Source organism: Penaeus vannamei, chromosome 33 (assembly GCF_042767895.1).
Source record: "Penaeus vannamei isolate JL-2024 chromosome 33, ASM4276789v1, whole genome shotgun sequence".
Classification (NCBI taxonomy): domain Eukaryota; kingdom Metazoa; phylum Arthropoda; class Malacostraca; order Decapoda; family Penaeidae; genus Penaeus; species Penaeus vannamei.
In genome coordinates, this window is record NC_091581.1 from 29,703,143 (window position 1) to 29,728,142 (window position 25,000).

The window sequence follows — 25,000 nt, forward strand, 5'->3', positions numbered from 1 at the left end:
TTTATACAGATTGATGTATACATATATTGGAATTTATATATATATATATGTACACGCACACATACATACATACATACACACGCGCACACACACACACGCACACGCACACACACACACACGCACACACACACACACACGCACGCACACACAAACACGCACGCAAACACACATACACACACAAACACGCACACAAACACACACACACACACACACACACACACACACACACACACACACACACACACACACACACACATATATATATATATATATATATATATATATATATATATACATATAGATATCTATATATATGTATATATATATGTATATATATATATATATATATATATATATATATATATATATATATATATATATGTGTGTGTGTGTGCATACACACACACACACACATGTGTGTGTGTGTGTGATCATAATTGGTGACATTAATACCGATGCTAAACACTTCATCTTCCGCCGATGATCCCAGAATAAGTGCACCATTAAGTTTAATAGAAGATGAACACACACTGAGGACCTGCAAGCTGTCTGTAAATGGGCAAGTGTGAACAGTCTGACTTTTAATGGTGATTCACTTGAAATCTTAAGAAGTCCAAGGTCACTCTCGGTTGAAGGAATGGAGATTAAAGAAGAGGTGAATATAGAAGACCTAGGCCTATTCATGAATAATGGTGAGTGGGTGGATGGTGAGGACTTCTTCCGGCTGATTCCAAGATTGAAATATCATTGCAAAAAATGGAGTCTAAGTTTTATAGAAGACATACATTTTAGAATTCAAAATATTTTCCCCTCGAAAGTTAGAAATGAGACATGACAGGTGTTAGTTAATTGGAATAGATTAAAATGACTTTTCTCTACAAATTAGAGAAGATTAAACACAAAGTGCGATCGAAATTTCTTAATTGATAAACTCTAAGACTTTTTACTAGTGTTCCAAGAAGTATTTGAAACAACTCAGAACACCGGAAGTATTAAAAAACAGATAATTGGTGAAATTTAGTATCATCAAACCGCCAGCAAGTGATGGTGAAAATGCGATTATTGAATCAGATTCCTTCCCTCATCAAGTTCAGTTTTGTTGCTGAAAAAAAAGATATATATATATATATATGTATATTTATATGCGTGGGGGTGTGTATGTGTCTAATTTATTCACGTGTGTGTGTGCGTGTGTTCGTGTTCTTACATAGTTGTCCTTACTAAGCTGTTCTACTTGAATTATCATATAACTTTTGAAAATGGATGCATAGTTTTGGTACACAACTTTCTTTTCTTCTTTTTGGGGAAGCTGAACCTTCTGTCATCGTTATAGCCTTTTTTTTACTTTAAACCTTTTTATTATCCTCTAGTTCTACTTGTGTTTAAAACTCAAGATTTATCTTTCTCTAATTTCCCCATTCCTGTAACATAGTTTAAGAGCATAGTCATATTGCCCCTTTTCCTTTTTTTTCATATGTGTGTGTGTGCGTGCGTGCGTGTGTGTGTGTGTGTGTGTGTGTGTGTGTGTGTGTGTGTGTGTGTGTGTGTGTATGTGTGTATGTGCACTATAAATATGTATATGTATATATGCATAAAGGATATATATGTATGTATTCATGTATATGTGTACATGATCCATCCCTCTCGCTGCCTCTTCCTCGAAGTTGCCCATCACGGCCGACAGATGGCAGCACCGCCGCTGCCCTTGTGTATTGCAGATCCAAAACACAACAGTAGCAAACTCTCAGCGGAAAAGGTAAGATGTAGTGACTTTACACTGCCCTTTCCCTCATTATTTTCCCGCTGGAGGGAGAGATTTTAAAAATATGTACCATCGGGAGAGGTTTTAAGATCGTTTATCACGCACATGATGTGTTCAGCAGATGGGGCGTGACGTGAGAAGGAAGTATTTACAGGGAGGTTGGGACAGGCCATTGCTTGTAGTAGTAGTAGCTGCCGCAGCCATGTTCAACACTCGGTTTTCTTATATTTCCCCCACGGTCAAGTTTTTACCCCGGAAAATACTTACTGGCGAGAGATAAGGCTGTTAGATTGAAATAATAGGCCTATCCTGTTTACAGCTGGCATGTGCGTCGGGTTCTTCCAGGGTGTGCGTTGGGAGAGGCTTGTGGATAGGCCTACGCGGGCGAGAGAAAGTCCTCGGTATTTTTGTGATCCAGAAAAGGAATATTTTAACGAGACTCTGGAATCAGGATTATTTTGTAATAATATGGCTTGTGGAGGTAACGTAATGCATGTAACATTGTGTGACATGACCAAGAATTGTGTTGGTATGTAGGCTCATTTTCAAATTTTCTCAGAAATGATAGGTAGCTATTTTTAATCTTTTAACAGTGACACATGAAAAAAGGAATATTTAAGGTATATATACCTGTATGTATATAATGTAATGACATGTCATTTTGATATGTGATTATTCTTTAAAAATCCTCCTAGAAATTATTATTTTTTATGACATTGAAGTGCAGTAGTCTTTCCTTTTCTGCTCTTTTGGTACCTCTTCAAATATACTTTTAGCTTATGCTTATCATTTTTTTTGTGCAGAAATATCCCTGAAGCATTCTAATGTGATTTATCTAGGAAAAAAAACAACTCAGAGATAAAGAAAATGCACTGTCAGTTGTTACGGCAGCTGTAATCAGCACCAATTGCGCTGGTGGTATGGCAGGGCCTGTTGAGCATGCACGTTGCTTGTACTGGTTCCGGTTTCGCATTCTACTAAAATGGCGTGCGACACGAATAACGAACGTAATCTAACCTAGCATAACATAACCAACCTAATCAGTTAGGTTGATCAAAGTGACCAGATTATGTGCATGTGCAGTGGACTGCCGTAACTCTAGAATATGGATCAGTTAATACGGCTGCCTTAACTCTATCCTGCGCCGAAAGAAAAAATAATTTTATAACCATAATAAAAGTAAATGATCATCATCTTCAAAATTACACGCTGAAGTTTGTAGATCTGTTCATTAGGGTTCTGACTACCACATTTCTCTCAGTTAGACTACAGGCCAACGAACCTCCACCATATGAATTCAAGCAAGATAAAGCTCGTCAACTCTCCTGGTTATGTCTTGTCATTTGAGGAAATAGTCCACACTCTGACTTACAGGAATATATGTTGCAGAGTGTATATCATTCAATGTTAAAATTAGCATAAGGAATTTGTATTTTCAAGTGATAATTTAGCTTTAAAATCTGTAATAGACTATTTAGAATCATTCTGCAAGAATAGGTGATCCACTTTGTATGGTCTTGCAGATGTTATGGCTGAAAGTATCAGAGAGGGAAAGATTTGCACCTTAATCAGCGTGATGTTTGTACACCTAAGTTTTGTAAATAGACTCCTAAAACATAAGATAATGCAGTGAGAAGTTTTTATACAATTGACCTCATAATACATTATTTTACATGACAGATATATTTCAAATTCAGCCAAAAATTCAATAACGAATACAAGATTGCTGGTAACATTTTACATTAACCATTGCTGACACTGACTCATGTTTGTGGCAGAAATGTTCATATTTGTGTTTACAGCAAAAGTCAAATGTTTGTTTTAGATAATTGTGTTAAAGATTTTACCCTGAATTTACTTCAGAAGTTATATTTCATCTTGTCTAAAATGAGCTTTTTCTTTTCAGTTAATCTTCCATGAAAGAAGACATGACACAGGGAAACTAACACCCACGGCAGTATTCTTCAGTTAGCAGCTTGGCATTTAAGCAAGTGTAGATGTCCTAAGATGGAGAGTGCCAGATGCTACACCAGCAGAAGGGGAGGAACCAGTGTGGAAAAGCCAGAGTGTAGATAATGATGAGTGCTGTAGTGTGAGCAGTGTGAAGTGCAGTGCAGTAAAGTGAAGTGCAGAGAAGAGAAAATGGCTTGCGTGTGTATGTACCCCTGTGCTAGCCTGACCCTATGAGAACTCTAACTTGCTTCAAAGACCATGGGTGACCAGGAGGCTCTGGCGAGTCCTGGTGCAGTGGAGGAGGGGTCATGGAGGACCTGGGGGGCTAGGAGAAGCAGTTGGGAGGAGCTGCTCCCTCATGTGGGGCAGGGGACCTCTACACTGCTTCCATCTCAGGGCAGAAGCAGCAGCAGGAACCTCCCTTTGATATGCCGTCCCTGGCGGCTGTGGCAGCGGACCACATTGTGCTTCGCTGGCACACGCAAGTCCTGGAGGCGCTCCATGTTCTTCCTGGCAGTTCTAGTCTGTTTATTGGTGGTTTATTCTCTTATGGAGTCACCTCACCGATCCTTTATGAGGTAGGGTGCACAGGGCAGCCTCTGCCGCACTTTTAAAGAGTTGGTTGACAGTTGGTTTCTTTTAGTTTATAATGTATTCTCTCCCCTTCCTCTTCCTTTCTTTGTCTCTCTCCTCTCTTCATTCTTTTTGTCTGTTTTCCTCTCCCACTCTCCTAATCACTCTCCTATCCCAAAACCAATCCCTATCCATATAATTTTTGTCTTGATCTTATCTCTCTCTCTCTCTCTCTCTCTCTCTATTTCTCTCTCTCTCTCTCTCTCTCTCTCTCTCTCTCTCTCTCTCTCTCTCTCTCTCTCTCTCTCTCTCTCTCTCTATCTCTCTCTCTCTCTTTCTCTCTCTCTTTTTTTTTTCTCTCTCTCTTTTTTTTCTCTCTCTCTTTTTTTTCTTTCTTTTTTTTTTCTCTCTCTCTTTTTTTCTCTCTCTCTTTTTTTTCTATCTCTCTCTCTTTTTCTATCTCTCTCTTTTTTTCTATCTCTCTCTCTTTTTCTCTCTTCTTTTTTTCTTTTTTTCTGTTTCTTTTTTCTTTTTTTTCTGTTTCTTTTTTTCTCTCTTTTTTTTCTCTCTTCTCCTCCTTTCTCTTTCTCCTCCCCCCTTTTCTCTCTTTTTTCCCCTTCCTTTCTTTCTCTGACCTGCATGCAGTATGTTTTCTTTTGTGCTGTATATTATTGAATAGATTGTGTGAGTTTTCTTCATCACTGCATATTAGCTTGACCTGATGATTTCTATTATAAGCTTGATATCTTTTTCTTTTTCTTTTTTTAACACCTTGCATTCTTGTTATTGCCTTTTCTTTTTTCTTTTTTTTCCTACCTTTTTCATTTTCTATCTTTTAATGCATATTTTTTTCTTTATCCATTTCCTAGTTTCATTTCCTCTTTGGCTTATTACAACAAAGCTTCGGGGAATGTGATTTTTAGTAAACATAGGTACATTGACTATTTTTTTCCATTAATATAAATTCAGTACACCTTTAATCTCTTGATTGTGTATTTCCCATATCCCTAAAACTATTATTAAAATCAAAATTGTAACGATTTTGAAAGGAATTCAGTAGATAGATGAGCAATGTATATTGATAATACTTAAAGCCGCCTTGTTAGTAAAATACCGGAGCAGTTATGGGAAGTTTAAGTGTCTGCTCATAATTTTGGCTCGCTGGAAAATGGGTGCTGTACCTATGTAAACTTTTCACTGAGTGCACAATTTATGGTTAAGAAATACTTGGGCTATATGCATCTTTTGGTTAGCTTCTCATGGTTTGATGCTGTGTGGAGCAATACATTCATCTTTCAACTTTTGTAGCTATATAATATCAACAAATTAGCAACAAATTCATGTACTAACACAGATATTTACATTTCAAGAAACTTATTGTTTATCAACTATTAACATTTTTAGCAAGTTAATTTGTTTCAAGTAATGCTGTTCTTTGCAGAGGCACAGGCTCAATTAACTATTGAGAATTAATCATTGTTTCATATGTTCACGATGCTGAAATAGCACATTCTTAATTAACTGTTGAATATACAGATTCATTACTTTTCCTGGCCAGTATTTTGTGATTAGAAATAAAGTTGTTTTAGAATTATTGTTCCATACATTCATTTTTATTCTGTGAGTAATGTGTTTCATCTGTAAATTATGTTCCTTAAATATCACAAAGTGATGACTGGTTCTACAAATATATATTCTACTTCTCTTAGTGATCTTGAAGAGTATCCTTTAGTTTGCTTTTGCTAAGAACTGCTAATTGTATATTTGTATATATGGATATAGAAATATAACCAAAATATGTTATATAGATGTTGCACATATTATATATACGCAATATTATATATGACATCTATGATGCATTACTGATATGTAATATTGGGGTATATACTTTCTTAGTGTCATTCCTTTACATTTGCCAGTATCTTCTTTTGTTCAGGAGCAATCAGCTACTGAACAATAAATACAAGAGTACTGGTTAAGCTATTTTATGTAGTTGTCATTACCTCTTCAAAATTGAGCCTGATTTGGTGGCTGATTTTAGAGCGGAAGTGTGGCATGTAATCTCATTATGATTATTTATAATGATACCATGACTCATTAATCAAGAGCATTGCATTTGATTACTTGAGTCACACTTGTACTTGTGCATGCTGCATTCACTTTCTATTTCTTGTCGTCTTAGAGATGCATAATCACTCTACTTTGAAATTATACTACTTGTTTTATTTTTTAAAAACTTCTTGAAAAATTTATTGTATGTATATATATTTTCACCTTAAATTTTCACAGTATATTCACACTTTTCTCTGATAATGGTGCACATAATCACTAAGCACATGCATCAGAAACCGAAGATAAAACAATAAGAACAACTTTTAAAAAGAAAGAAAGAAAGAATATTCATCCTTGCTTTCTGGTTTGCTCATTACTTCTATTCTGCACGTTGGGTATCTTGAACTCTCTCTCTAGTCCCTCAGTCTAACAACATCTGGGCTTATCTGTCTGCAAGGGGAAAATGACTAACATCTGACAATGAGTAGAAGTTGCTGTCCTATTGTGAACTCTCATTTGGTGCACTGTAGCTTCCTGGAGACTCTTGGTAAAGCAAGGTCACTCTAGGCCTTTGTTTACTGTTATGTACATTAAGCTTCCATGATGTTTAATAACTGACATAGAGCAGCTCTGTACTGTGTTCCAGCCTGGTGCGTGGGCGGCCTCCTGAGTCGGTCTTCCAGTGTGGCAACCGTGGCAACTTCAGCCTCCACCAGCACCACCAACCACCCAAGTCTTCAGAGAATCGGCTGCGGGAGGACCCCAAGGTGCTGCTCTTCACTGAGACACAGTACTCTAGGCTGGGGAAAGCCATCACGGAGATTCTGGTGGCAAACAGAATTAAGTGAGTTGTAGGATTAAGGTTTTGGCTGAGCCTTGTGTATAGATAGAGATGGATCTTGCATTGCTAGATCTTCCAAAAGTATTTGTGGGTAGAATTATATTTTTTATATTGGAAAATTACCTTTAAATTATTGTTGATGGGTACATGTGTTGTCTACTGTAGCACTGTTTTGTCAGTTTTGTGTAAAGATGGCTTCACAAGCACTTGGTCACAGAGCAGTCAGTTACTAGGTCTCTCTGACCTTATTGTTCACCATAATCCTTAAATGTTCTTAAAAGTATTTATTTCTAATACTATTATTATTGGTATAATGATAATGATAATTTTTATACGGTCATTATTACATTATATTACTGATAATGATGAAAATAAGAACTTTTTGCTATGAAAATTAAAGTAATAATATAAACAGGTGGGGTTAGGGGGCCTAGTAATCACCTTTTGTGGGTGCCTAAGACAATTGTGGAACTATCTATATTTGAGCAAAATAAGTAAACTGAGTGACAGTGGACAGAACATGTATACATGTCAACCTATCTTCAATTGTTAAATGTAAGGAGATAGTGTTTACCTTAATATTTCACTATTATAGGTGTTTCCTTTTTCCAGAAGAAAGTATAGAAAATATGCATATTCTATATTTATGTACATGTACATACTTGTACACCATTTAAATGATTTTATGTTGTAAATCATAGGTGTTATCTTGTCAAAGAACCAATAAGCAATTCTTTTTTAGGTACAAAATGGAGGTCTTTGGCAAATCTCTTCCCGTGCTTACAAACCTTTCGAAGGGCAAGTATGGAACAGTGGTGTTTGAGAACTTCGAGCGGTACCTGCAGATTGACCAGTGGAACCGCGAACTCTTAGACAAATACCTTCGGGACTATAATGTAGGAATAGTTGGCTTCATGCCGACCCATGAAGAAACGCAAGTGGGGGCAAAATTAAGGGGCTTTCCACTCTTCATCCATACCAACATGGCATTGGAGGTGGGTTGAAAATCAGTACAAACTCTTATAGAGGTTCATTATCAAGAATAATCAGGAACTAGATACTACCATTAACCCAATGCTACCATGGATTTATGTACATGCCATGCCTACATTGAGTTTAGCAATCACTAGTCTGACCTCTCTCATTTTTTCCCCTTTTTCCTTGATTTTTGGAAATATTTTATATAGTTTACTGGTTGTATTGTTGATAACACTATATTAATTATAATGGAAGTAATGATAATAACAATGTAAATAATAATATTAGAAAAAAAATCCCAAAAACTCAGCGAAGGGACAAAATCAGGTGAGGATATGTAGACTAATAATTTACTCCTGAGTAGGAGAATGTTTGTGAAGCCATCTGTGTAGGTACAAAATAACGCTACAGTAAACTTCACATTTTGCCAGTAGTATTGCACTAACCCCTTTGTGCCAGTATGGCATGAAATGCATGCCAAGTCCACTGTGATTTTAGTTTATTGATTGTATTTGCACACAGATGGCTCTACAAGTGCCTAGTCACCAGTAAATGAGTTGCTTGTTCTATATATTTTACCTGTTTATCCATTTCCTTGAATTTAGGGAATTTTTTATTAGTATTAATATTTTAATAACATCAAAATGATCACTTCTTTAATGATAATAACAATTCTGATTTTAAGAGCATGAAAAAGGCTCCAAAGTTCTAAGAATGGCAACTAAGCCCTTGTGGAACCATCTGTAGGGAGTGGAATACAGTCGACAGTACATGTAACTGCTGCAGCCATTTGGTTAAGAACCCTTGCTGGGTTTATATGCCAACGTTTGTGGTTGTATTTTATAAATTTAGTTTACTCATATATGGCTTCATAAGTGTTTTAGTCACTAAGGAGTCATTTACTTGGCCTACATGCATTTTTAGCACATTTTCAAGTAAACTACGTATTTGACATATATTTTGTGTTGTAATAATTTTTCCTTTTGAACTTTATAGCAATTGCATAGTCTACAGAACTGGGGTGAAGGTTTTTATTTTGACCAGTTATGTCTCAGAGCATTAAATTATCTTTTTCTCTTCTATTTTATCGTGCATTGTCATCATCATATATACGAGAAATCACTTATGGAATCTTTTTATTTCATACCATTTTGATAGAAATCCTAATCAGTGAACTATAAGGGCTTCATATTATTCAGTATACTCATAATATGTGTAGAAGAAAGACATACTGCCTTTAATGAGGAAAAATCTTTCCTTACAACAACAGAATGCAAGCCTCAACAGTGACAACCCAGTGTTGAGACTAACCCGAGCTGGAGGAAATGTCTCCGGGAACCTGCCGGGGACGGACTGGACTGTCTTCGTGTCAGATGACCCCAACTACATGCCACTAGAGTGGGCATATTCAAGTGTACCTCATTATGCCCAAGAAAAGCTTGTCTCTGCTGTTTTGGTGAGTGACATTACAAAGCCTGTAAAATTTAGGAATCCATTAAATTCTTATCTAGCCATCATTGATTGTTCCCTAGCATTGACACTTTCCTCCAATACATTCACACTGTAATTTACTGTAATAATTTTCAGGACTTTTATATATCCATATGTGTTGTCATTGGGTAAGAAAATACAATTATGTTTTATAAACAAGCCTCAGCTATATATCTTTTTTAATCTTTGTGATGTACGTATATTAATTAAGAGTAAAGAAAAATTTGTGAATTAAATGTCCTGCATTGTTAAGTTATTGCAGCTTGTTTATACCTTGATCTACATTTATCTCCTGTAACTCCGTTCTTTTGTGTATGTCTGTGTCTGTGCCCTTTTTGTTTTCACACTTATTCTTTCATACTCACATTTGCACGCCTACCATCATACAGAACAAGGGTGAAAGAAAGAAAGATTTATATGATAGTGTATATATGTGTAAGAGGATATTTCACAATTATTTGTTTCTACTGTAAATAATTATAGTAATTTAAATGGCACTTTCATATATTAACCCCACAAAACTGGGTAAAGAATTTGGCAAGTGAACCTGATCACAGGTTTATTGGCATACATTGACACAACTGCTACACACAAGACTTGAATGAAATACCAATATCATGGCCAGGTTTTTGTTTTGGTGATGCTACATAATATGGTCACAAGTATTCCACCATTTTCTGATTCCTTACTTGGTTATAGTTTGAAACCTTGGAACAATAGGTAGAACACTTTGTGACACATTTGAGATTGATGAGATTGATCCATCTTCTTACCATTTTCAAACAAAACTATGAACATATTGCAAGAAATGGTATTCCTGATAATTTCTTTGCACTTAAACTTTCATCAGAGAATATTTGTTCTTATTCTTTTGCATGTATCTTCTAGAAGGTGTGAGTACACAACATAATTTACACCTCAGTTTCCTGATCGTTCTATAGGTACTCTAACACCCTTAGCTAAACAAGCAAAAATACAGTAATATTTTTAAATGTTTTTAAAAATTGATATCAGATGTTACTGAGGTCTATAGATTACGGCTTGCATGCAAGATGCTTGGAAGACGGCCGAAAAACTTTGTGTCGCATCGATGGGACACCCGGAAATGGTCCTTGCTCCTGGTGTCCCACCTATGGGACATCCATTGCTAATGGGATAAGGGTTAACTACAGTGAGCAATATTTTATAGAATAAAGTCCCTTATTGTGAGAGCACTGTATATCATATTTATCCATCATAGATGATTCTTAACCCACTCATGCTGGGTAATGTCTAATTACTTCATGTTGAAGGAGCCAAATGCTGTCTGACAGACACCTAACGTGTATATGGTCAAGCCTGCTGTAATATGTGTGTGCTAAATAATTGTCCACTTGTTTGGCCCTGACGGTGGTCATTGAGGAGATACAGCCTCTGAAAATTTTAGCCACATATCCTAAAAAAAATCATGTATACCATAGCAAAAAGTGTAGAGTGGGGTAAATGTATGATTTCTGTTTCTGTTTTTATATTTCAATCAAGATTTGCCTACAAACCCCAACACCTGGCTCGTTATGGTACAGGGAAATCCGGGTATGGCTTGAATAAGCTATCTTCTTTTTCCATCATCAATACATCTCAACCCTGAGTACATTTTTTTGTATATATGTTAAAAGATCGCATCCAAGTTTCAATGATCTCAATTTGATACCAGATGGCTCCCCTCACACCTTATCTACATAAAGATGTAAACTATGATTGATAAACTGACTGAAAGTCTAAGTGAAACAGAAATATTAGTAACCAACATTACAGGGAATTTTCTTGCATACTGAAATTACTTTAGATTAATAGGCACAATTTCTCCATGGTACAGGGTATGATAGTTTAATTGTCCGTATTTAATTGATCTTTTGCAGGACAAGGGGGCAATAGATGGGATTCAGCGTGTGGTGTTTGGGGGAGGCTTGGAGTTCTGGCTGCACCGGCTGCTATTTCTTGATGCTATATCCTACCTCAGTATGGGCCGCCTCTCAGTGTCCCTCGACCGCTACATGCTGGTAGACATAGATGACATATTTGTTGCTCGGAAAGGTATCCGAATGACGGCAGATGATGTCACAGTGAGTATTTTGCCAAGACAGTGTTTTAAGCTTTCTGTGAAATTCAGAGTATACAATTAGTGTACAAGAGGAAGTATACAAATTTTGAAAAAATATTTTTTAAAGTCATGTCATGCAAATTCTTAGCAGAGGAAGCACTTCATTTCAAAAACAAGTTTTGTAAAGAGATGTGGAATATGCTTCTCATTGACTGAGTAATCAAAGATCATATATAGCACTTATTAGTAGATGAAAGTGGGAAAAAAATATAAGAAAATTTCATTTGCATTTCCTAGGCATTGCTAGAATCTCAGAAGCGACTGCAGGAGATGGTGCCTGGCTGGAAGTTCAACCTTGGTTTTAGTGGAAAATACTACCAGCATGGTTACCCTGAAGAGAACATAGGAGACAGGAAGCTCTTAGGTAAGTCCTTTGCATGTTGTGATATGAACAGATTTGGAAAGTCAAGATCTAGATATTTGATGTAGTTCTTTTGCATTGTTTGTTTTCATATTTGACATGATGGAGTCATATATACTTGATGAATGATCTAAAGCTTACGCAGTTATATTTGTGCTAAAATATCCAACATATGTACCAATTCTAATAATTTTTTTGTTATGAATTTGTATGATGGGTGGGTGCTTCACTCACAGGATGATGTAAAGTGATGGTGTGTTAGCCTAGATAGTGTTAAGTCCTTGCATGCCTTCTCGCTTGCGGCTGTCACTGCTGGCTAGCCTAGTGTGAAAAGGGGAGCAGCTCTGCATAAGCCTTCCCTGCCAGTGCACAGCCCCTCCATCATCTAAACTTCTGCAGTGCCTCCTCATGGCCTCCCATGGAAACTGGGTACCTTGTGGTCCCAGGCCAAATTGTGGGGGATCTCAGAGCAGCAGGAGGCCCTAGAGGTACAGGGTCATGGCCCACTGGCTTGTGAACACACTCTGGCCCTGCACCAACTCCTGCCCCTAAGCCCCCTGGGGTTAATGGGAGGCTCGGGGGAGGTGGGCCTTGCTAGTCCTGATAATGATTATTTTTACTTGTGTGAGTGGAAGAACTACTGATACACTAATGTATGTATTAGTCTCAAACTATTTCTAATTACAGAACATGTGGATGATTTTTGGTGGTTTGGGCACATGTGGGGACACACTCAGCCTCACAAGCTTACCCCAGCTGGCCTTGAAGCTCAGATGCAGCGCAACAAGCAGTTTGCAATTGATCATGGCATTCCCACAGATTCAGGTAGGAAGACGGACCAGTCTTATGCTACCATGATAATAGTTTAGTTATTGTTTGATAACCTGTGATTTTGATTCAGAGGTGTTGGCTTGGAAAATGGTCTAAGGAAATGACAAGAAAATTAATGTTGACTTTAACTTTCTTACATCATAGTATATATTTGATTTGAGGATACTTGATCTATAAGTGTTGAACAGTCGCTGTAATTTTGTAATGTGTTTCTCTTTTTGTATTTAGGTTATAGTGTGGCTCCGCATCACTCTGGTGTTTACCCAGTGCATGAGCCACTTTATGATGCCTGGAAGAAAGTATGGAATGTAAGAGTCACTTCTTCAGAAGAATATCCTCATCTCTATCCAGCCAGACTGCGCAGAGGGTTCATACACCGAAATATAATGGTACATTCAGAAGGAACTGACTTTACTCAGTGTATAAGATGACGTCTTGATGAAAGACAAGGACGGCAACAGCATTTGCTTCATTATATTTTACCTGGTTTCCCTTTTTCTCTTTTAGGTGCTACCAAGGCAGACATGTGGATTGTTTACTCACACTATCTTCATTAACAAGTACCCAGGAGGAAGAACAGTGTTAGATAAGAGTATCCATGGAGGAGAGCTCTTTCAGTCCATTGTGTTTAACCCAGTAAGTGTAATATCCACCATTCCACGCTTTGATGAGCTTATAACTGTAGAATTTTTTCCACCTCATTGATCAAGAAAATAACTGATTTTCTCTAAATTTTAGTACTTAAGGATTCATTCAAATCCTTTTGAAACTTCATAATTCAAACAAAAGGCAGAAGTGCATAGAGAGATCATTTTAGTGCAAATTATACAAATATATTAGCCTCCGTAGCAATTTACAACTAACACACTATCTCTTCTCACCAAAGATCAGCATCTTCATGACACACCTCAGCAACTACGGCAATGACCGTTTGGCTCTCTACACCTTTGAGTCTGTCATCAAGTTCATTAAATGCTGGACAAACTTGAACCTCCAGACTGTGCCGCCTCTGCAGCTTGGCGAGAAGTACTTCCATCTTTATCCTGAGGAGAAAGATCCAATCTGGGGGGTTAGTGTGGATGACGTCAACCATGTTTTAGGGATTTATTATGATTCATGGGTAAAGGAGATTTTGCATAAGAGAAGTGGAGTAAATTGATTAAATAGATGTGATAATTTTTTTCCTCTTTTTTTTTTCTTCTTTTCCTTTTGTTTTAAAGTTTATAAGAAACTTTTTTGCAGCTGTAATTTTTCCTGTATTTCCCAATTTATGTATTTATTTTACAGGATCCCTGTGCTGACCGCCGTCACATGGAGATTTGGTCCAAGAACAAAACATGCGAGCAGTTACCCAAGTTTTTGGTGATAGGCCCACAGAAAACAGGCACCACTGCTCTGTATACCTTCCTGACCATGCACCCAGCCATTGTTGCCAATTACCCATCCCCAGAGACCTTTGAGGAGATACAGTTCTTCAATGGCAAGAACTATTACAAGGGTATTGATTGGTAAGTTCGTGGCTGCGAGTTCTGTTTTCCAGTTTTTGGGGGAAAATCTGGTAAAAAAAAGGGGAAAAAATAAGAAAAATATAACCAGAATTTTTTTTTTATATATATATACTTTACCAGTTATTCATATTTCTTCTTCTATCTGATATTGTAGGTCTCTATTTATGTAAAGAGTTTAATACCAGTTTAAAATTATCTCTATGAAAGTTCACTCAGTAACACTTGATTAACCCCTTCGTAATATTCAATTTTCTGTAATAAAGCCTGCGCTGCCAGTCACGGCTGGCAGGGATAGGATCTCCAAAAGCCCCATCCTAAATGCCCACCGAGGCTAATCTCCCTCTAAGAGCTTTATGCTCTCATGGTGAGTCATTCTTGTCACCCTGGCCTTCAACTGGAATTCTGTTGAAGGCAAGTCTGCATCACCCTTGATCGTAGCCAATTTTTTTCTAGGTGGTATGTTCACGTCTCTTGCCCCTCAAGCAAAATTTTTTTTGACATAGGCACATCATCCAGATCATAGGGGTTAAGAGATGCACTTTTTTCAGTCTATCTTGATGAAAATTGATTGCTATTCTTCTAACTTCACTCATACTGAAATGCTTTCTAGAATTGAAGCATGAACTTGTGAGAATAAACATAATTGTTGAAAAAATGTGTTGAAAGCAAGGAATGTACACACACCATGATTATGATATACACATTGAATGCAAATTAATATCCCATTGGCTCCAAGTAATATAGACATCTTGCCATAAAAATATGCTTAAAGGGTGGATGATTGGAATGTTTTGTCATGGGAAATATTTCTGAGTGTCTGGTAATGGGATGTCCTGTCACAGAGCAAATGAGTGAAATTGACTTAGTGGCTCTTTGGGAAGGGGCTTATTATTACCATAGGTTCATAAGGGTGACATTTTACCAACCATCACCCATGGCTGAAAGAGAGCCGTTGTCAGGAAGGATACTACCTCCATGTGCTTGCTGTTACCGGCAGTGTAGGGTGTCTTATGGAAAATAACACAAACAAGACCGTGTTATTTATTATTACTGTTATTACACAGAGTCTAAGCTACCTAGAGAGATGGTGTCTGGTCTGCTCAGTGAAGATATATTTTTCATTTTTTACTACATGTTACTAGGATGAAGCTGTGCTTGATTTTATCTGTTATTTTCTGTTGATAATTGATTAAAAGCATTTAGTTAAAATATTCAGTTCAGTAATGCCTTCTTACTGTACTTATTTTAAGAGTTGTTTCCCTAAATTCCTGCGTTTATAAGAGAAATAGATAATGGCAATGCTAACAGTAAAAAAGAATTTTCTTTTACATATCAGATCCAGTAATATGGAAAATTGGGGAAAAAAGTCATTTTAAAGAAAGTCAGAGTAATGCAAGATAAATGTTCTTACAGGTATATGCAGTTCTTTCCCATTCCCAAGAACTCTTCTGGCAAATATCTGTTTGAGAAGAGTGCCACTTACTTTGAGGGGGAAGTGGTGCCTAAGAGAGTCAAGTCTCTGCTTCCCAGTGCTAAATTGGTAAGGATTTCTCTCTTTATGATTATATGTATATATATATACTTTTTCCTCAAGTTTAGTAGTATTTTTAGAAATAGAGATTCAAATGTTAACTAGTGTAATAAGGAGAGGTAAACATTATTTACATCTATGTAACATTTTTAGTGTGATAGATTAAGCTTTTTATAGTTCATACTATACTTGCACATGATAGGGTAATGGCATATCAGTTTACATAATATACTCATTGATTTAAAACTTGTTAATAGTAACTGCAGTAAATGATTATCCAAGTGTAAATGAGTAAAAAAACAACAAAAAAAGAGTAAAACCAAAATAGAGCAACAACACCAAATAGAAATTGAACAAAGAATGGTTATTGAAATAGGAGCCCTCTATTTTGATAACGAAAATGACTCTTTGGAACATGATGAAATTGTTATCTTATCAAAGTACACCTATTATGAAAAAAAAGAAAATCAGGTGCTGGTTTTGGAGAACTGAATCACAAAGAAAGTATTCTGATTTTTTGTTCTTGTATTTCCTCCACCAAGAAGTAATTTTTGACATTTCCCACTTCAATCCACCAGGTCGCAATCATCATACCCCCAGGACGACGTGCATATTCTTGGTATCATCACATGCGGGCTCATAACGACCCTACAGCACTTCAGTACTCTTTCTACCAGGTTATCACAGCTACAGACTCCTCTCCTCGTCAACTCAGGGACCTCCGTAACAAGTGAGTGGCTTATTTTTGGCAGAGTGAATGGTTGACAACACACTTGATTTGGAGAGTACTATTCTTTTGTGGGTAAATTATTGTTAGATTTCAATATGTATTTGGAGTCTATTTGAATTTTTGTATTTTTGATATTTGTAATATCTTTTTTTTTTCTTTTTTCTTTTTTTTTTACATTTCAATAAGATCTTTTATGGAATGATGCAGCAAGATTGTTCACTTTCAGATTTATTACATTGTTCTAGAAATAGGTCAGGAACAAAAATAAAACGCTAGCTTGCTGAGGGGTATTTTTGTTTGCTGTGAATGAATTAAACGTCTTTTCTCTTGCCTTGCAGATGTTTAAACCCAGGCATGTATGCCAAGCACATTGAGAGGTGGCTGGACTACTTCCCAGCTTCACAGTTAATCATAATTGATGGAGAAGAGCTCAGAAATGACCCTGTATATATTATGAATGACTTGCAGAAGTTCCTGGAGATAGAGCCATTTTATAATTACACAGAACATTTACGGTAAGTTAGGTACATGCTGTTGTAGTAAGTGCTGCAGTTGAGCTATTAATTTTTTCATTACCATTTTAAGTCTGGGCTCAAAGCCAAAGAAGAAAGATGTGATATTCACATATTTAAGATTATGAAATTTCAAGTACTCTTGGTTCTGTGTTTTGTAAATTTGTGCCCTTGAAAATAATGTAAGTTTTAATGCAGGTATGACAAGAGGAAAGGGTTTTACTGCCAGGTAATTGAGGAAGACAAGACCAAGTGCCTGGGACGTGGGAAGGGAAGAGTTTATCCCCCCATGAATGAATCAGAGTCCAAGATTTTAAAGGTTTGACTTCCATATTGTTATTTTTAAATATTCTTTCTCAGTTTTGTCTTCACCATTTGCTGTTTTTCTTCCATTTTTCTGTCTTTATTCATATTTGTAGAAATTGGTTTACTTTCATGCACAAATACAGTAGTTTTGGTTTATGGTATTTTGATTAGCAACATAATATAGTGATGAGACAGTTATTATGGCTACACTAACTGTATTTTCATTCACTTCCTTTAATATTTTTATATTTTTTTCTCTTCATAATGTTAATCACTCTACAGTTATTGCAATTCACAGTTCCAAATTCCATACCCTACTTCAGGAGGAACATTATCTATCTTAAACACACCATCATTCCCTTCTTTAAAGGACTTCTACCAGAGCTACAATGTTGCTTTGGAGAAGCTCATCACAAGACTGGACTACCCTGTGCCTGGTTGGCTCGAGGACGACCTGCAGTAATCCAAGGAGTCATTGTGGCCAGTAAAATGCGGGACTCAGGCTTTTGGGAGCTGCATGGTCTGTACTTCACAGTCTGCTGGGACTTTTTTTTCTGTCCTCTATCATGCTGTGTGTTGGTGCTCCAGCTAAGTGTTCCAAGCTAATAGAGGTGATATGAATGTACAAGAATTATCTGTTGTATTGTTTTATGTTGCTTTTTTTCATTATTATTATTATTATTATTATTATTATTATTATAATTGATTATCATTACTTTTGATAATTAATCATTAATTATTATAGTCATTATCAACATTATTGATATTGTTATTGCTTCATATGTTACTTAAATAAGTTTCAGAGAACATTCATTTATGAAGAACATTTGAAAGTAAAAAGCTCAAATATTTTTTACTTGCAAAATTCAGCCTTCCCCCTTCCTTAGCACCAAAAAAGAAAGATGATTCAAGTGATAATATTAGTCTGTAGAAGATTTTATTTGAATATTCATAACAGCTCTCACGTGTTGCTTACATCCGTATATAAGACTCATTCATCTTTGTCATTCTTATTGATACTTTTCTTATTGTTAATAGTTTTCTTGTCATACTTTACTTCTGGCAGTTTATATAGTCTTTTGTATTTAGCCACACAGTTAATATATACCCAACAATGATACAAAGAAAAAAAGGATAAGGAAAAAGATTAGAGTCTTGTACTATAGAAAGGTGTGGAAGCTAGGTGAGGGGGGAAGTTTGAAAACTTTCATCAAATATACATTTGAAATAGTGACCCGTTTTTTAACACAAATAGAACTAGTCAAAACAGTTCCATTTCTCTGTACAAAATTGAAGGGAATAAATCCAATCCGACTGCAGCATTTTGGTAGGATTGTGAGAGTGGGAAATGTGTCCAGGAGACTTCATTGAAAGTGGCAGAAAAACTCTTGGTGAAATTAAGGGTTTTTGCCTGAACTTTTTCTTCCAAAGTATGCTTGCAGGAAAGAAGTTCTTCTTACACTTTTTCTTTTTCTTTCTTTCCTTAGCATTATATTTCCATTGTCTTTATCTTTCTTTTTCTTCTTCCTTTTTTCTCTTTTGTGTGCATCCTCTCTTCCTTCTTTATTGAATTTTATAGTATAATACATTCTAGGAGAACAAATATTTCTTGCAGGTTTTTTCTTCTTATGATTGTGTTTTATTTCTTTAAGGATTATTAATGACACTTTTACCATAGCTGACTTTATATCTATGTATCTAATGTACTTTCATACTGATATTTAGTTCCTGGTGGAAAAAAAGAAACAAAAAGAAAAAAAAATGCATTTTTAGTGTTATTTTATGATGACTTATTTGGGTAACTGGCATTTAGTTATCCTGAGGAAAGTTCCCATTCTGGTATGGGAACAAAGGGGCTCAAGTAAGGGTGATTGTTTACAGCTAGTTTGAGGTGTTTAGAATGAGTGAATAAGTATAAAATGAATAAATAAGTAAATAAAACACAAACACACACACACTATATATGCATATATATGTATATATCTACACACACACGCACACACATATGTATATGTATATTTATATATATATATATATATATATATATATATATATATATATATATATATATATATATATATATATATATATATATATATATAATGTGTATATATATGTATATATGTATGTATGTATGTATGTATGTATATACATATATATGCATATATGTATATGTATATAATTTTTATTTATTTTTTCATTCATTTACATGGTACACAACACATGGCTGAAATTAAATCGTTATATACATATATGTAAAAGTGTCAGTGTGACTGACAGTGAAATCCAGGGTGCAGCATCCTAATAAGTTATCATGAGCATTTTTTTCTTCTTCATATTGAAGATGCAAAGAATGAAATATATATATATATATTTTATTTATAGATTAAAGAGGTTTATGATCTGCAATAGATTTTATCAACATTGTTTTTCTTTTTAATCCGGATGTGGATGGATGATGCGTTTTGAACATCATACCAGAATTGGAGGTAATGGATTACACATGATTACAGTCGGAGAAGAAAAGAGTGAACGACTTTATATTTTTTTGGTGAGCTCGTGGCAGTTTTCATTATTTTCTTTTATCCTCTTCCCCCCCCCCCCTTTTAGATTTACAGTATTAGTGCCAGGATCTTGCCATGTTCCTTTCCTAGAGAAGGTTACCAAAAGTGCGTTGTTGGAAAGCAGTACCAGAGGAGGGGACGCTGCCTTAGTTTGAATTGGCAATTTTACTCGACTCTTTCACTGTTCAGAGTAAGGGTTGGACTTGCTTGGAAATCGTTGTTATTACCTCTAGCAAATGATGGAGAGAAATTTCATTTATATATGTATGTGTGTCAAAATACACATGCGCGCACACACACACACACACACACACACACACACACACACACACACACACACACACACACACACACACACACACACACACACACACACACACACACATACGCACACGCACACACATACACACGCACACAAACACGCATACACTGACACACATTTACACACACACATTCGAAAAAGCAAAAATTGATGGAAAAAATGATAGCATGAAACGGTCTTTAGAAATTCTAGAGTCATATTATTAGTAGTAAAACATATTTGAAACAAGATTGCCAGCAAGAAATTTATTTAATATGAAATATCTTTGCCCTAGAACAGTGGTCCTTTACCCTTTTTTGAGATGCCAAACTCTCTGACACACTGCCGAACCCTGGAATTAAACGAAAAGATATCAATTGAGATTCATCAAAAAGAAAAAGAAAACATCGTATCAAAATTAAAGACTGTGTTTGAATATTATAGATAGAATAAGCAATGCAAAAAAAAAACATGATAATAAAGTTGAAAATAGAAAATCAAATATTATTGTGATTTTTGTTCTTGTAATGCAATTTGGAGGAACTGCTGAGCCCGTGGTTTAATGAACCAAAGCGGTTTGATTGAACCCAAGTTAAGAACTACTGTCCTAGAAACCCTTCCCCGCCCCCGCCCCCCCTCTTTTTTCACCTGTGCAATTGTCATTGTCTGTCGTAAAAATGGTGAGGGAGGGAGATAGAGATGAGAGGGGGAGTAGATAAGAAGGGAAAGGGGGAAACAAAGAAAAATTGCAAGGATTGGAGAAAGATGGGTGAAGGACAGATGGGAATAAGGTGATGATTTAGATTCCTGATAGTTTATGATAAATTATAAGGAAGTGTATACCATAGAGAAGTGAATTTCAATATTAATGTTATTATTATAATAATGTTATTAATGTTATCATTGAGTAAATAATTGTAACACGTAGGAGGAATGGGAGGACCATTATAGAAAGAAATGTACCCATACATAATTTATGTATCTGTATATTTTGGATATGAACCCCGCAGTTATTCCATGCTCAGAAAGATATATTGAGTAAGTCAGTCAGTGAAAGTGTGACTGTGTGAATGAGTGTGTATGTGCAAGAACACAAGATACATAATACCAGAGATAGACAGGCAGACAGACAGAAAGAGAATAACAGGGAGAGAATTAATAATTGAGATTGTTAATGGGTTTGAATATGATGTAGATAGTATTCCTAATGGTTGAAAAAAATAGTCTCAAAAATTTGTACTCCTATGTGTCACTGAGTGAATGCATGTTTATGAAAGTACACAAATGTTCATATGCATGGATGCACAAATCAGTTATGGCTTGCTCACTGTTGAGACATGAAATCACAGAAAATTACACATAGGAGATGAATCAGCTGGTATTATATAATACCAGATAACTAGATACAACAAAAGAGAAACACATCTGTATCGTCTTAATATTGTGGTAATGAGAGGCATTTGGAATTAAGTAACTGAGAACAGTACTTCAGAGCCCAGGATAATTAAAGATTTTTTTCCCCGCTATTGGTTTCTGTGACTGATAGCTACGTATGAGTCTGATCTTGGTCTTTTATATGTATATGTATGTGTATGAATATGAAAATGTGTGTATATATATATAAGTGAACACAGACACACTCACATACACATACATACATACACATGCATACATACACATACACATGCACATACACATGCACATGCACATACATATGCACACATACATATGCACACATACACATGCACACATACACATGCACACATACACGCACACTCACTCACTCACTCACTCACTCACTCACTCACTCACTCACTCACTCACTCACTCACTCACTCACTCACTCACTCACTCACTCACTCACTCACTCACTCACTCACTCATTCTCTCTCTCTCTCTCTCTCTCTCTCTCTCTCTCTCTCTCTCTCTCTCTCTCTCTCTCTCTCTCTCTCTCTCTCTCTCTCTCTCTCTCTCTCTCTCTCTCTCTCTCTCTCTCTCTCTCTCTCTCTCTCTTGCTCTCTCTCTCTTTCATACATACATGCATACATACATACATACATACATGTACACATATATACACACATTTATGTTTATACATTTATATTTATATATTTATATAATTGCAAAAAATAAGCCTTAGAGGAAAATGTTTCTTGTCAAGAATGATAAGTTATTTCTTATAATTTTAGTGGGAGAAATATATAATTTAGGGTTGTTCCAGATAATTTATATGATAATTGTTTGACTAAATGTTAAAATTAATTAGTTACATGCTATAAATGAATTTAAAATCATTGGAATGTTAAGTAATTTTTCAGTAGAAGGTTCTGTAACTTTTCAGTATTTTGCAGGGAATTTATGTATATAGAAATATATATTTATATTTGGACTATCCTTAATTCATAGTAGATTTTATAACAAGGTAAAGAGTCATAGACACCCAACAAAATAATATGATGAATAAGTGATATAGTGTAAAAGTTTAAACAAACTAATTACAAAATGTACTTGTTTAAGATGTTAGAAGGTTTTTCAAAGTCTCCTGAAGGAAATGCAGTCGAGATGTTGGCGTATTTACGAGAATGAACAAGAACTTGAAGTACAAAGACACAGACTGGCATGTTTGGGAGAGAAGGCAATGAGGAATTTTTAGACAAAATCAATTAACATTTATTCTTAGAGGAAGAAGAGTAGTCTCTGGATGAGAATCTCTTTAACAGTAGTATTAAGTAAAATGACTAAAAGTTGATTTTGAGTAAAATTTTTTTTTTTTTTTTTAACTTTTCTTTCCAAAACAGACAATATTCATGTTATCTCTATTATCCTTCAGTGCTGAACAGTGAATATATGATTCTTCGTGTCTGTAGTGAAGCTGTGTGTGATTTTGGCCAACAAAGGGTAAATTATTTGCTGTTGATTTGTCACATTTTTCCACAAATAGGTATTTCCTCAATGAGAGACAAAAAGATAATGATAATACTTACAAATGTACATTTAAAGACACTTCACCTGGCCTTACTCTCTGTATATGTGTCTGGAATTCTTATTTTTATAAAGCTGCAACTGAATGTAAAGAGCACTTTGAGTTGAAAAAGGTCTCGTCTTTCTCAGATTGTGGGATAGCAAGGTGAATAGTGTTTTATTTATTTGTATATGTTAAATGTTGTAAGAGACAGAAGGAGAGTGAATATAGTATGACAAAAGTATCTATATATATGTAAAGAAAATATATATATGTACACATTGTGGGTAGTTGGGTAACTAGAACCACGGTCTCTTGGATGTAGAGGAGCTTGGGTTTGCTTCTATACCAGCATTTTTGGTGCCGAAATATAAACACAAAGTTTGTAGACTATAACTTGCAGTTAGGTAATTACTGTGTATGTTAGTTTTTTCTCCTCCTGTGTATGTATGGTGTCGTGCTGTATTACAGCTGATTTTTTTTTATGTCCATTGTTTATTTATTTATTTTTTATTTATTTTTTTCCCCTTTATTTTTGTTATTATTTTGTTTTTTTGTTTCTCCAAGATGTTTGATATATATCATTATCTGGAGAATTCCGTCTATATATCTGTGAAGCATGTGTTTTTCACTTACAGACAACACAGAGAGTGTGACATGGCATAAAACATGCTCAACCACAGTAGGTGCAAATGAGGGATAAGCAGCCCCGTAGAGACTAGCTAACTTACACGTTGTACATCTTGTCACACTGAGTGCAATTAACTGTAGTTCTTACCAGCTCTCATCTTTTCAGTCGATTGTAGATCACTGTTCAGCGGTCACATAGATATTACAGAACCCCCGATTTTGGGAATCCTTTTTTTTTTTTTTTTTTTTTTTTTTTTTTTTTTTTTTTTTTTTTTTTTTTTTTTTTTTTTTCCTTTTTTCTTTATTATGTATCAGTAATTGAATTTATATGCTTAGATATATGTATGTATGTATGTATGTATTTGTATATGTATATATAAATATATATGTATAAGTATATATAGATATATATATAAATGTAGATATACATATATATGTATATGTATATATGAATATATATGGATATGTATATGTATATATAGATATATGTGTTAAAAAAAAAAAAAAAAAAAAAAAATATATATATATATATATATATATATATATATATATATATATATATATATATATATATATATATATATATATATATATCTATATATATATATATATATATATATATATATATATAAATGTACATATTATATAAATGTATATATTATATAAATGTATATATTATGTATATGTATATATTATGTATATGTATATATTATGTATATGTATATATTATGTATATATGTATATGTATATATTATGTATATATGTATATGTATATATTATGTATATATGTATATGTATATATGTATATGTATATATTATGTATATATGTATATGTATATATTATGTATATATGTATATGTATATATTATGTATATATGTATATGTATATATTATGTATAGATGTATATGTATATGTATAGATGTATATGTATATATTATGTATATATTATGTATATATGTATATATTATGTATA

General features: G+C 34.9%; 1 protein-coding gene across 4 annotated transcripts in view; it reads left to right on the plus strand.

Moving 5' to 3' along the window:
- Positions 1 to 19,331, plus strand: part of sfl (N-deacetylase and N-sulfotransferase sfl) — a 37,327-nt gene extending 17,996 nt beyond the window's left edge. The window contains exons 1-17 of one of the 4 annotated variants that reach the window (XM_070145043.1): positions 1,640 to 1,756; positions 3,669 to 4,293; positions 6,969 to 7,184; positions 7,924 to 8,176; positions 9,430 to 9,615; positions 11,549 to 11,752; positions 12,028 to 12,154; positions 12,839 to 12,976; positions 13,211 to 13,371; positions 13,490 to 13,618; positions 13,869 to 14,051; positions 14,270 to 14,490; positions 15,904 to 16,030; positions 16,600 to 16,751; positions 17,090 to 17,266; positions 17,462 to 17,582; positions 17,940 to 19,331. In XM_070145043.1, coding sequence (XP_070001144.1) covers positions 3,974 to 4,293; positions 6,969 to 7,184; positions 7,924 to 8,176; positions 9,430 to 9,615; positions 11,549 to 11,752; positions 12,028 to 12,154; positions 12,839 to 12,976; positions 13,211 to 13,371; positions 13,490 to 13,618; positions 13,869 to 14,051; positions 14,270 to 14,490; positions 15,904 to 16,030; positions 16,600 to 16,751; positions 17,090 to 17,266; positions 17,462 to 17,582; positions 17,940 to 18,032 — 2,808 coding nt within the window. In that variant the 5' untranslated portion in view covers positions 1,640 to 1,756; positions 3,669 to 3,973 and the 3' untranslated portion in view covers positions 18,033 to 19,331. Of the gene's footprint in view, positions 1 to 1,639; positions 1,757 to 3,668; positions 4,294 to 6,968; positions 7,185 to 7,923; positions 8,177 to 9,429; positions 9,616 to 11,548; positions 11,753 to 12,027; positions 12,155 to 12,838; positions 12,977 to 13,210; positions 13,372 to 13,489; positions 13,619 to 13,868; positions 14,052 to 14,269; positions 14,491 to 15,903; positions 16,031 to 16,599; positions 16,752 to 17,089; positions 17,267 to 17,461; positions 17,583 to 17,939 lie in introns of those variants that run through there. The other 3 variants (XM_070145045.1, XM_070145044.1, XM_070145042.1) reach the window with 3 other exon arrangements.
- Positions 19,332 to 25,000: the final 5,669 nt, after the last annotated feature.